The sequence below is a fragment of the Eurosta solidaginis genome, chromosome 2 (assembly GCF_040869045.1).
Source record: "Eurosta solidaginis isolate ZX-2024a chromosome 2, ASM4086904v1, whole genome shotgun sequence".
NCBI classification, from domain to species: Eukaryota; Metazoa; Arthropoda; class Insecta; order Diptera; family Tephritidae; genus Eurosta; species Eurosta solidaginis.
The window spans coordinates 258,188,044-258,200,934 of NC_090320.1; the positions used below are offsets into that span (position 1 = coordinate 258,188,044).

The window sequence follows — 12,891 nt, forward strand, 5'->3', positions numbered from 1 at the left end:
TGCTTCGCGTTAACTGACCCCAGTGGGAAGCAGCGATGGGTGATTTAGTATTGATTCCTCTGTCTTTCCCAGCTTTCTTCTTCTAAATACAGACACCTTGGCAAGTTTTTTTCTGGATCTCAGCGCTCTGTCATTTCTCATGACATAACTTCTCTAGCAAATTATTTCGGCTTGAATTCTCTGCATTAACTTCATACTTTCGGGGAGTGTCTTCATCGCTACAACAACAACAACGACCAGTATAATGCTCGTACGTCTCATCACTGAACACGCCGTTAGCATCGCTGGATGCCCTTAAAATTTTTGGAGAATTTTTTTAAATAAAATTTTATATTCTTCCGATACCATCCTTTATTCCGAACCATAAAACCGCCTCATTTTTGGTTTTTCCATTACTTTTTCCAAAACTCCGATAGAAGAATTCGCGTATTCATGGCAAATATTCATTTTAAGGGCTTCAATAGAATGAGACTTGTTGGCGTAATCCCCTGACTTCAAAAAATCCCACAAATCAGTTTATATGCTCGGGCAATGATAGCCACATAACGAGAGAGTAAGCGGTTAAGAAGGCGAGTAAGTTTGCTCTGTTCAATATATCCGTTGGCACCACATGTTCACCAGTCCCAAGTCGTCCAAACGAGGAGTTTTAAAACACCACTCGATAATCGTGACCCTCTCACGCTTTCCACAGTCATCGTTCCCAGATTTAGCGACGCGCAAATTCTCATTCAGAATATCGGTTGTAACACGGGTAGTGTGGCTTGTTGCTCAGTCCTGCTAGTACTAGATGTACACCAGTCCCAAGTCATTAAATCGAGGAAATTGATAAAACTCAATAATCATGGCTCTCTCATCCTGTCCGCACTCTTTATTCAGAGTGCTGGTCCTTGAGATTAGCGGAGCTTAAACGTGCTTTGTGGCCAACACCTAACATGTAGTTCATGGTGTGCAGCTTTTAAGATAACAAATATTTAACTTGATCGGCACCTCGTCTTGTCCATGTTTCTGCTTTCTCCTTGACTTATTGAAACAAAGCAGCTATATTATGAGCAGAATAATTGTTCCGGCACCAGCGTGCTCAGAGAGCATTTCGTATTATTTCATTCTCTTCAAATCCAGTTACTCAAGATCGCCATGTTTGTCAGACGACCAGTATATCTGTGCCGATCTTCGCTCTGCACCAAATCATTCGACGAGTTTTCGAACAAACAAGTGACAGCATTCATTACTCTTGAGGGCTAAATCAATTAATAACTTGACAAATTTTGTTCTGCGTTCATTTACTTTGGAAATGTTAAAACCATCCACATTATTTCAATTCAAGTACATTTCGAATGGAAAATCGACAGGTAATAATCATGGCAACAATCAACTGGCACTTCACTGCGTTTGAAAATAAGAGAGTTACCCATATTACCTGCCTTAGTGCTACATTTCCTTACTTCTGTACGCGTCTGGATTTATCACCTATCACATTCTCGAGTACTTCTCTCATGTATGGGCATCTTCTGTTTATCTTATGTTCTTTTTGACTTCACTCCAGCATACATATGGGTGTAACTTTCGTTATCCTTTGCTTACATTATCGTGGTTGCCTTTTCCGTCTTAGTTTATAAAAGGGGAGAGTTAGCATTCCCGAGATGGTCGGGCTAGTACCCTGATGGTGGAACGTGCAAGATCTATATGCACCAAAGGACCATGAACATTGATAACACTCCCCAAAGCCTTCGGGGAATGTCTTTATCGATAATACAAAAACAACAACAACAAGGGAGAGGTAGAGTTGTTTAGCAATGTACCATATGTACTTGATCACGTTCGTGATAATAAATTTCGGAAAAGAGAAGCGCTGCCCCTTATGTTTTCAGCTTAACCAGACAATGAATACACCAATGTTATAGTCCTACAAAGCAACATTTTATATATTAACTAACGTTAACTATAATTCAAAATAAGTAATTACAACAACAAAACAAATGTATGATTAACTAAACACTTCCAACATACGTGCGTACATATTGGCGGCTTCTAAATCAGACCTCTATGCATACAAGTCATTTCATAAATAGAAATGAGCATATGAATAACTTAAACTATCAAAGGATTTAAAAAATTTTACTTGCTAAAGTTCCAATTTATACATATATACAAAGGTAGCCACATTTAGGTATGTGTGTGTGTATATGTAGACATGTAATGTAATAAAACTAATTTGAAATTAGTGTTAGTAAAAAATTTTATACAGCTTCTTGCTCCTCGTTGTACACCAAAGATAAAGCGAAAAATCATAAAATTGTTTAATGGTTAAATGCTCTTTTTCTATTTGTAATAAAATATAGATATTAGGGATGTTTGTAAATTTTAACATTCGTCAAAAGTATGGGCATTTTTTCTTTTCATCTTTTGCTTGCCATTGTCGGGGCTTTTAACAGTGTCTCGAAACGAGCAATCATCGACATTACCAATTCAATTGAAGTACATCCGGGCTCCACAAATTGGATTGGCTCCACGTTAAGCTGCAGAATGAATTATCACTGCGAAATGAGGTCTATGCGAGGTCACAAAATCTGTAAACAGAGAAACGGCGAGGAGTAGGATATTACCACCAATGATGTGGATGCTGGTGTTCAATCAATTGCTAATGTGGTTCGACAGAGGATCAGTCAAACTCACTGTGTATGCAGATAGCTCCAGCTATAAGGCATGGCATAGTTGCCAGATCCCGAGGCAGCAATTAAGCTAGGTCCTAAAAAACTTCTTGCATATGCCAAGAGGATGATGTTATTCTATAATATAGTTCCTGGTACATAATGGGGGTTTTCCCGTTTGGTTACCAAATTCTGGTAATATTATGGACACATGTAGGAATACAGAATCTAGGTAGGTGTAGGTAGAATGGATCGATTTCAATCTCACTGAATGTTCCATGCCGAGTTTCAAGGCATTAGAAACCTATAATTCTTAAACAATGTAGAAGCAATTTCCAACTAAACGAACCTTTTCTATGTTTGTGTGAAGAATATAACTCTCACTCGAGAATAATGGATATTTCGGCCACGCTCTTTGCCATGAAAAAACGGTTCTATCTTCTCTTAATAATTAAAAAATAATGTGTATACTTTTAATCTGTTGTATTTGTGAATCTATATTTCTCAGCTAATGAGTTTCTCTGTTTTAGATCTCGGCGATTAAGAAGCCACTGCCTCTCAAAGACTCTGTAACAATAAAAATTATAAATAATAAATAAAACATAAATGATATCGTATATTATCTTCAAGTTATCGCTTTGTTATCGAAGTGTTATAAGCTTGATAACGATAACAAAGGTATCTGATGAGTTATCGATGTTTACGAGTTATCGGTTTGCTATGGAAAATTTATCGATTTCATATCAACAATATATCGAATATTTATCGAAAAGGTATCAATTTTTTAGAACAAGTTATTTATGAGTTATCGAAAAGTCATCGATTTTTTATCGGCGTTTTATCCATTGTGTTTGTTTTATGCAAAGTTATAGATTTTTGTTTTAAATTCATAAATTTCGAAAATTCATAAATTGGTTATTTAAAGCGTACCAATTTACTATCGCAAAGTTGTGTATTATTTATCGATTATCATGTTAAAGGCGTGTTATCGATTTTCTATAGATTACTCTTACCGATACTGATAACTCGTTCAATGACACATCTGTACCCTGCTCTAAGGATCGGATAACAAATAATAATTCGTTGTCGATAATAAACCAATATTAAAACTGTAAGGCGTCAGTTGTTATCAACATGAAGTCTACGAGCTCTTCTCAAACAGGCTGAAATTATTTTTTTCTGGTAAATCTACATCCCTTGTGATTTAAATTCAACTCCTGGATGAGCTGTAGTTAATTTAGGAACAATAGTTTTTTTTTTTTTTTCTCGGACGTTGTGGCAGCGCATTGCCCTCAAATAGTCGTTTTCATGTATGTTTGCAACTCAAACTACGTACTTCTTTATTTTTGAAAAACCGACTATCTACTTGCCTTTTTCGACGTGTTATGAGTGTCCTGAATATGAAAAACCAGTTTTCTGTAAAAGTGAAGTTACGTAATTCGCGTAGAAACATGAAAATTTGCCACTTTGAATGAGTTGCCAACTATAATAGATTGGCATCTCTTTTCTCGCCTAGCCACATACCAAGCTTTGTATCAACAGCCTAACTGTGCGCTTTATTAACAAAAGCCTAATTTTCAAGTTATCTGATTAAATACTTCTTATATAGTCGTTTTTGTAAACATACTTAGTACAAATTCAAGCAGAACTGTTTAGATTTTAATATATATAGGGGGATTTACTTAGCGCTTAAATGAAGACTACTTGGATAATTACTTCATTAGTTCTCTGTGTGAAATTGGTACAATTTACACCTTTTTTAATGACAGAATCGATTTTAATTGAGAAAAGCTCAGTGGAATTATATGTAAAATTAAATCATCTATCATTGTTGTAAAGATTTTTTTTATAATAGAATATAAAATTTTATAAATTCAATTAAGTTTAATGAAAAACACACCCATACCAAATTTGCTGGTCATTATTTACCAAATCTTTATTTTTTAATTTAAAAAATATTTTTTTGATTACATTTATAATATATGAGCGGGGCTCGCTTTGTATTGCAAACGGTGCATGGATTTCTTGGAATGCATAAATTGTACCACGTGTAATGTTACAACAACAAAATAGACGAAAAAATATCAAATTCTAGGAAATGAAAATGCAACCCTGCTTCAACGGTATTCTTCTAAATCCTCAGAATGTGCTCACGAAAAAATTTAACAATTGGTTCTCATATTTTTTGTAATATTTTGTTATATTCTATGCCAGTTATTTGACGCTTGTTTACAACTGATGCATACTATAACTACGCAATCGTGTGCTCTGGTAATATTGCAAAGGATATAAACAAACCGAGCAATCGATGCACCTTGCAAGACAAAGCAAATACCCCTATTATGATATTAATACAATATACAGCAGCTGACTGAAAATAAGCAGTGGAACAATTTTTATGGATTTTTTTATAAAATTATGTAAACTATTCTCAAAAGTGCTTTGGAAAAAAGATCGAAGTTTCGAGAAAATTTTTCGAAAATTTCGAACTTTTTTTCGAATTTTTTTTTTCGAAGGATGTTTCATATTTTCTTCCATATAATAATATTTTACACACTTTGCATGAAAATATAAAATAACAAAAAATCAGATAAAAAAACTTTTAACTTTTCGACAATTCTCTCGAATTTCGAGAACGTTTGCGATATTATTACAATAGTTTCATTTACAAAGTTTATAGAAATTTTTTCTTAAAGTATCCAAAGTAAGACAAGAAGAATTTAATTGACGAATTTGAGTTCAATTACTAGGACTACAAAACTATGTACGCACACAAAACATTCAGTGAAATCAAAACAGAGAGTTCGAAATTTTCAAAAACTGTTTTCAAACTTTCAAATTTTTTGGATAACTTTTCTCAAAACATCGAATTTTTTTCGAAAACCTGCTCTGAAATTAGGTTACTTAGTTTAATTTAGCTTACGTAGTTTAAGTTAAAAAATTTAAACGAGTAATTTTCTTTAAATAACGAAAACAAACAAAAACTTTAATAAACGAAATTTGGTGAAAATGTTCACTGCTATTTTTCCGTTCGCAGGTGTAAATCCAATTTATAAATGCATATGTAATATTTACATTAAATCATTACATTTATTTACACAATTTTCACTTTCTCCATATCTTTACACATCTATACAGGTCCAAAGCCCGGTCCACCACGCAATCTAACCGTTACGGAAGTCTCAAATGGTTTTCTTATATCATGGCAAGCACCATTGGAACGTGCGCATATCGTCAAATTCTATACAATCAAATATCGCACCGATGCCCAATGGAAGACGCTCAATCGCGGTCAAATACGACCCGAAGAGACACAATATTTAGTTAAGAATTTAGTTGGCGGTCGTACATATTATTTTCGCGTTTTAGCTAATTCCGAAAAATCCTACGAATCCAGTGATGAAGTTAAATTTCCGGTACCGGCACGCGTCAAACATAAAGCAATAACAGCCGGTGTCGTTGGGGGAATCCTGTTTTTCATAGTTGCTATCATTTTATCGGTTTGTGCTGTAAAAATTTGCAATAAACGTAAACGACGAAAACAGGAAAAAGGTAAAAAACTTCATATACCAATGAAGCAAGTGCAAAAAAGCGAATACATTAAAGTTAAAACGAAAAATAAAAATGAAAACTTTAACTGACAATGTATTCGCAGAAATGGTTTTTGATGATGGCCAATAAAAAGGGAATGCGTAGACGTGACGCCACAGCACCAGAAGCAGCAGAAACACCAATGGTGTATTGATGCTTGTGTATGTGTGTGTGTGTGTACTTGTGATATGCAAATAAACGAAGCATAAACGAATGTAGCGCAGAATTTGAAAAAAAAAAAAATGGTGGCAGTTTGGTAGGCAGCTGTGACAGGCAGTTCAAAATGTGACAGCGAATGTTGGTGCTACCGCTGCTACTGGTGCTGCCCTCCTCATAGGCTTTGTTTCGCGCTGCGCATTCCATTTACGGTCAAATATAAGTACTAAGGATTATTTTTTTATTATATACTAATATGATATATAAACATAGATGCTTTTGTGAAATTAAATTAAAATTTGATTGCTAAATAAGTTTGAAAATACCAAACAAATAAACAAAATTCAATATATGAAATCTTGGTTTTGCGTGAAATTTGCTAATTAAACCTACCTATTGATTGCTTGATTAAATTCTACAACTTTGTTTATGATTTCCCAAAAGAATTTTCATACATAACTAATTTGTAATTATAATATACATTTTTTGATTAAATAAATATGTAAAATTCTCTTGTAATAGTAATAATAATTAATTTTAACCACCACTTTTTCTGTTTTTGTATAACAATAGCATAGTATGATTATTATTTTATTACAACAAAAAATAACCGTTAATAATTAATTACAAACAAATACTTGACTATTTACGATATTTGTGTAAAATATTTTTAAATAAATTTCTTTGTTTGAAGCAAAAATTGGCTTATCGTAATAACAAAAAACTAAAACTAATAATTAATGAGTACAAATATTTAATTATTATTATTATTTAAAAATTTACAAATGCTTTGTTTCTTATATTAAAATAATTTGCTTTTGTATTTTACAACACTGTTTTATTTATAACTTTTTATGAATTTTGCTAATTTGAATGAACTATACTTTATTTTTTGAACTAGGTAGGTACTAGGCAATTATAAAGAAATAAAAAACTTTGAACCTTGGAAGGAAAGATACATATGTATACTGTTGTTATCCGCCATCCATCTTACACAGGTTTCTTAATTTCATAGTGTATAACTAGAAGCTAGGAATAACTTATTAAACACTTGCAGCTTTCAGCCACATTTATACCAGCTTTCAATACGGTATGGTCACTGGCGGGAGCTTTCTATACTAACTCATATTATCGAATATTTTTATATCAACAATTGGCTGAATTTTTTTAAAACATTTTTCTTGTACACATAAGGAGGATATGAATTAGAAATTGTTAAAATTGAGGTATAATGGCCGGAATTCCATTGCACAATTCTGCTCTCAATTTTTGGATACCCATGAGTTAAGGGCCAATTAAACTTCCTTAACCCTAACGCCATAGTCATATCCATATTTTTACTTATCCGTATCAAATTGGCATCAGTTATTGGTGCCTTAACCTAAAACTCGTGAAAATTTCATTAAAATGAAGAAATCGCAAAAAATTGCAAACATATAACACAAAAAATAAGTCTCTTAGTCAAAACGTATCCAAAACAATAAATAAAATCTACAAAAAGTTAATAAATCCTCCAACTCAAATATTTTTAGCCAATTTGTTGGCTATGGTATGGTTATGGCTTTGGCGTTATGGTATGGCACCATTAATCGATTAGATTGGTTTCCATAAGGTTGGTGCGATCAGCTGTATTATCTGGTTATGGATAAGTCACTATTAATTGGCCCTTTAGATCTATAGTGCTTAGCCTTTCAGCCTATTACTGTATGTTGTAGTTTTTAACGTATTTAAGTAGCTCTTCAGGCATTTCTCTTCATAACACGAGAGGCTCAAGTGTCTATCCAGCTAAATGGGTGAATTCTGCCTTGCCAGAGCCATGCATTGGCAGAAAGAGAGCATGTGAACCGTCATTTCATAATCCAGCTCACAAAAGTAACACATTTTTTCATCCGATAGATCTTACTAAAAGGATATCTTAGGCTAGAGTGTCTCGTATTGTACCCATTGAGAGAGTTAAAATTAAATTAGGGTTTGGCTAATACATTTGCTGCTGGGGTACTAGCAGTTTGGCGTGTCTTTGCGCTGAGCATAATATTCAGTGTTGACTAAACTGCTTTTTCCCCAGTTACTTATGGTTTCCCTAGTTAGTCTTTTGTGAGTACAGAAGTCAATAATTATATTAATACAACATTAACATAGCGTTCAAAACATCGAACAATTTGAGGTGAAAACTAAAAACTAACACTAGCTTAGTTTAGCAATTACTGTGTGTACAAGCTTACCTGCGGATGTCAACACAGTTACATAGGACAAACAGAACGACAAATAATATTGAGGTTGAGAAAACACATTAGAGATTACAACAAAAAACACGAACCGCAAACATCAGAGACCAGCTTCGCGAAACGCATGGTCGAAAATGAATGTTCCCCAGCAAACATCAATAAAATGGTCGGGGTCATTCACATACAAGCAATAGGCCGACGTCTGACCGTTCGACGATAGGATAATAAACGAAAAGACAAACACGATTCCTGATACAATATTTGAACATTTAAAACTTGTTTACAAAGAAACTGTAATCACATAGGTACAACAGACAAACACACAACAACAAATAAACACAAAACAATAAACACACCAAAGCAACAAACACACAAAGAATGTCAAAAGACTAGGATTACTGACTTCTACCTGCCTCAGTTACCCACACAAATAGATGAGTAAAAATTCTTATCGGTTCTGAAAGAACACACAGCACATACACATACATATGTATATACACCTACGAATTCTAACTACAAAACAAACCACAACAACAAATTAGAACGAAAATTTACGAAATCAAAATTGATTAGGGATGATCGGAAATTCGTTCCAATATACATCAAATACCCACCCTGAGTTTGAAATTTTCTTCTATAGCTTTTCCAGTTTCAGTTCAGAAAATCACAATTCAAGTTTAGAAAATTACAACTGAAGTTCAGAATTTTCAATTTATATTCAGAAATCTACAATTTAAGCTCAGAAAGTTGCAACTTAAGTTCAGAATTTTCAATTTATATTCAGAAATCTACAATTTAAGCTCAGAAATTTGCAACTTAAGTTCAGAGTTTCCCATTTAAGTTCAGAAATTTACAATTCAAATTCGGAATTCGAGCTCAAAATTTTTAATTAAAGTTCAGAAAATTATTACTCAAGTTCAGAAAATTATACTCGATATTCAGAAAATTACAATTTAAGTTCAGAAAATTACGATTCAAGATCAGAAACTCAAGTTCAGAAAATTTGTCAGTATTTTTTGCTTTCATCCAATGGAAATAAAAGAAACCTTCCCTCTCTTCTCTCTCTTGCGCTCATAAGAATCAGTTACAAGGCCTTTCAGCTATATTCTTAGGGTCACAACCATTGATTTGCATTGATTGTGACAGCAGTGATGACGAAGATATGACCACTTACAAACTCAATGGAGCGCCCACCCTCCCACAATAACGTATAGGTTCTGTGTGCATAGATATTCGCACCATATGTCAAAAATTTCTCAACTTATCCGCCATCAACATCATTCATCATGAATTGGCGCTAACCGTCTATGGAAGTTTGGCCGTTTCGTAACAAATCTCGCCAGCTTTCCCTGTTTTGCGGTAAATGACGGCGATTGGGAGCACCACGGGAGATCAAGTTGTCCTCATCTGCCTCTCGCCACTATGTGGGGGTCTCTCCCTTCCACTGCGGCCAAAATGCGGTGTCGACTGAAGTACTTTCTTGGCCGAACCGTTCTCATGCACTTGTTGGAAAGATTTATCCTCCGTTTGATTTCTAAGCTCGGGATGTAAATATCTTGGACAAAATTTGGGGTAGAGTATATCCAAGCCACCATTTTAGCAACATTGTCAACGAAGCATCAATATTTCCGAATGTAACATATAAGTGTTACATATACGTTGAATAACTTTTATAAAAATAACACCCTTCTTATAGATTTCTGAAATTGAATTGAATTTTCAGAACTTGATATGTAATTTTCTTAACTTGAGTTGTAATTTCTGAACTTTAATTGTAATTGCCTGAACTTGAATTGTAATTTCTGAACTCGAATTGAAAATGTTTGACCTTGAATTGAAAATCCGAACTTGAATTGTAATTTTCTGAACTTGAATTGCAAGGTGTTAATAAAAAATAAAGCTATGTGCTCTTCGCATGAAAGCATATATAAAAACCCTTCGCAAAATAAAATTGTCGAAAGTCAATGAAAATTTAGAGAGACCTATAACATATAATTTGAGATTAAAATTTATTGGAATTTTGCCTGCTATTTTCGTATTCGCTGTATATATATGCATTTTCTTAGTTTAAATTTAGTGAGCGAAGTTCAATATTTGAAGTCAATAAATAGAAAAATTTAAATTGAAATGCACAAAAACCTTTACCTCTATTTAAGAGCCCAAATATGAATATTTAGCTAAGCCATTCAATACAAGTTTGATTAAACCAGAAAAATAAATGTTTCGTTTCAAAAATTCAAAGCTGCAGCATTCATTTGAATGTAGTTTTTCACAATAAGCTAATTAAGGATTCAAACTTTATCATACAAACAATAAATGTTCCCCGGGCTAAAATTTTACACAAAATTAGCTTAATTTAAAATTGAAAGTTTAATGACGTGGAAAAATAGCAACTGTTAACGATTTCAATACAAAATCAAAATCACACGCAATCAGTTTTAAAATAAGTGATGGTAACATTTACACTGAAAGAAAAAGACTGGTAAAATCAACCAAAATACGGGTCAATTCAACCGAAATTTTTATCCATCGCTACAAGATGTTGAATCAACTGCGCACAAATCGCAGATTCGTAATTGACCGTTTTAGTAATCAAATGAACAATAAAAGTTGTTGTGACAGCTTAGTACGAAAGTACCTATGTTTGAAAGGCAGATGAGTTTTCACTGAGACCTTTTCATGGCAGAAATACACTCGGAGTGCTTGCCGAACAGTGCCGAGGGGCGACCCCGCTTGGGAAAATTTTCTTCTAATTGAAAAACCTTATTTCTAAAATTTGTATGTTGCTTTGCCCGGGGTGTGAACCCAGGGTCTTCGGTATGGTAGACGGAGCACGCTACCATCACACCACGGCGGCCGCCATATATATACGTAAATTGACTGTTGATCGCTGTAGAAATGACCAGTGAGATCAGTTGTTTTAACAAAAAAATCAGTTAGATTGATTAGGAATCTGTCCATTTTACAGAATTTTGTTAACTTAAGAGCGACGATTTCTCTTCTGTTGAAATGACTAAACCAATTTGTTCACTTGACAAAGAACTCGGTCGAATTAACCATAATTCGATCAATTTCACCGAATCTCCGTTAAGTCAAGAACAACAGAACCGATTTGTTGATTTTACTAGCACCATTTCTTTCAGTGTAAGTATTGAATTAAAATAAACTCGACACGCGAAAATAAAACCACAATGGAGTTACCACGGCAATTCTACTGTTATCATTTCCCCTAGCATTCGTATGATAAATCTGCAAAACAATTTAAATTGCATGCAGAATGTCGCCACAATCAATACTTGGCCTCTGACCTCATTGCCTTGTGCTGTACAAATTTTAATATTTGAGGGGTTTGACTGTTGTGGATTTATATTTAAATTAATTTTGGTTATGTCATATACAGTCCAAATTAGCACTTTGGGGCAGAAGTGATTTTTCTTTGAACTTAAAGCTGGCATTGCTCACGCTGTTAAGGCTGCTTCCCACATTATTCTTGTTATTAAGCCTCGATGCACCACGACCTTTATTTATATTCACTGTGCTTGAATTTCAACCTTTTGTTGTATGTGGAGGTTTTTAATGTATTTAAGTAACTCTTTGACTTTTTACTCTTTATTACGAAGCGATTAAGATTACGCCAAATAGATGTGAGAAACTCTGCGTTACGAGAGCGCAGAGACTGTAAACCGGCATTTCATCTTTCAGCTCACAAAAACGATAGATTTTTGTATTGGATCGATTCAACTTACTTTGGTGATACGTATACTACAATTTCTCGTATTGTACCCATTTAAAGTTCGTAGGTCTTCTCTGTTTAATGAGTTGCTGGGGGTATTAACGATTTTGTCTGTTTTTGCCCTGAGTATTGAAGGTAGTTTTGTCTGCACTGCATTGTTCCCAGTTACTTATGGTTTCCTTAGTGTGTGCCTATATAAGTTCACAGAATTTCTCTGGACTATATATTACTGCTACGGCGGCCACCGTGGTGTGATGGTAGCGTGCTCCGCCTATCACACCTTATGCCCTGGGTTCGCACCCTGGGCAAAGCAACATAAAAATTTTAGAAATAAGGTTTTTCAATTAGAAGAAAATTTTTCTAAGCGGGGTCGCCCCTCGGCAGTGTTTGGCAAGCGCTCCGGGTGTATTTCTGCCATGAAAAGCTCTCAGTGAAAACTCATCTGCCTTGCAGATGCCGTTCGGAGTCGGCATAAGACATGTAGGTCCCGTCCGGCCAATTTGTAGGGAAAATCAAGAGGAGCACGACGCAAATTGGA

At 34.3% G+C, this 12,891-nt stretch overlaps 1 protein-coding gene across 30 annotated transcripts in view; it reads left to right on the forward strand.

Annotated features, from left to right (window-relative positions):
• Nucleotides 1-12,891, forward strand: part of tutl (turtle) — a 426,131-nt gene that overhangs the window by 376,632 nt on the left and 36,608 nt on the right. For all 30 annotated transcript variants that reach the window (XM_067767671.1, XM_067767669.1, XM_067767687.1 and 27 more), the window contains one exon: nt 5,787-6,200. In XM_067767671.1, coding sequence (XP_067623772.1) covers nt 5,787-6,200 — 414 coding nt within the window. The remainder of the gene's footprint in view (nt 1-5,786; nt 6,201-12,891) is intronic.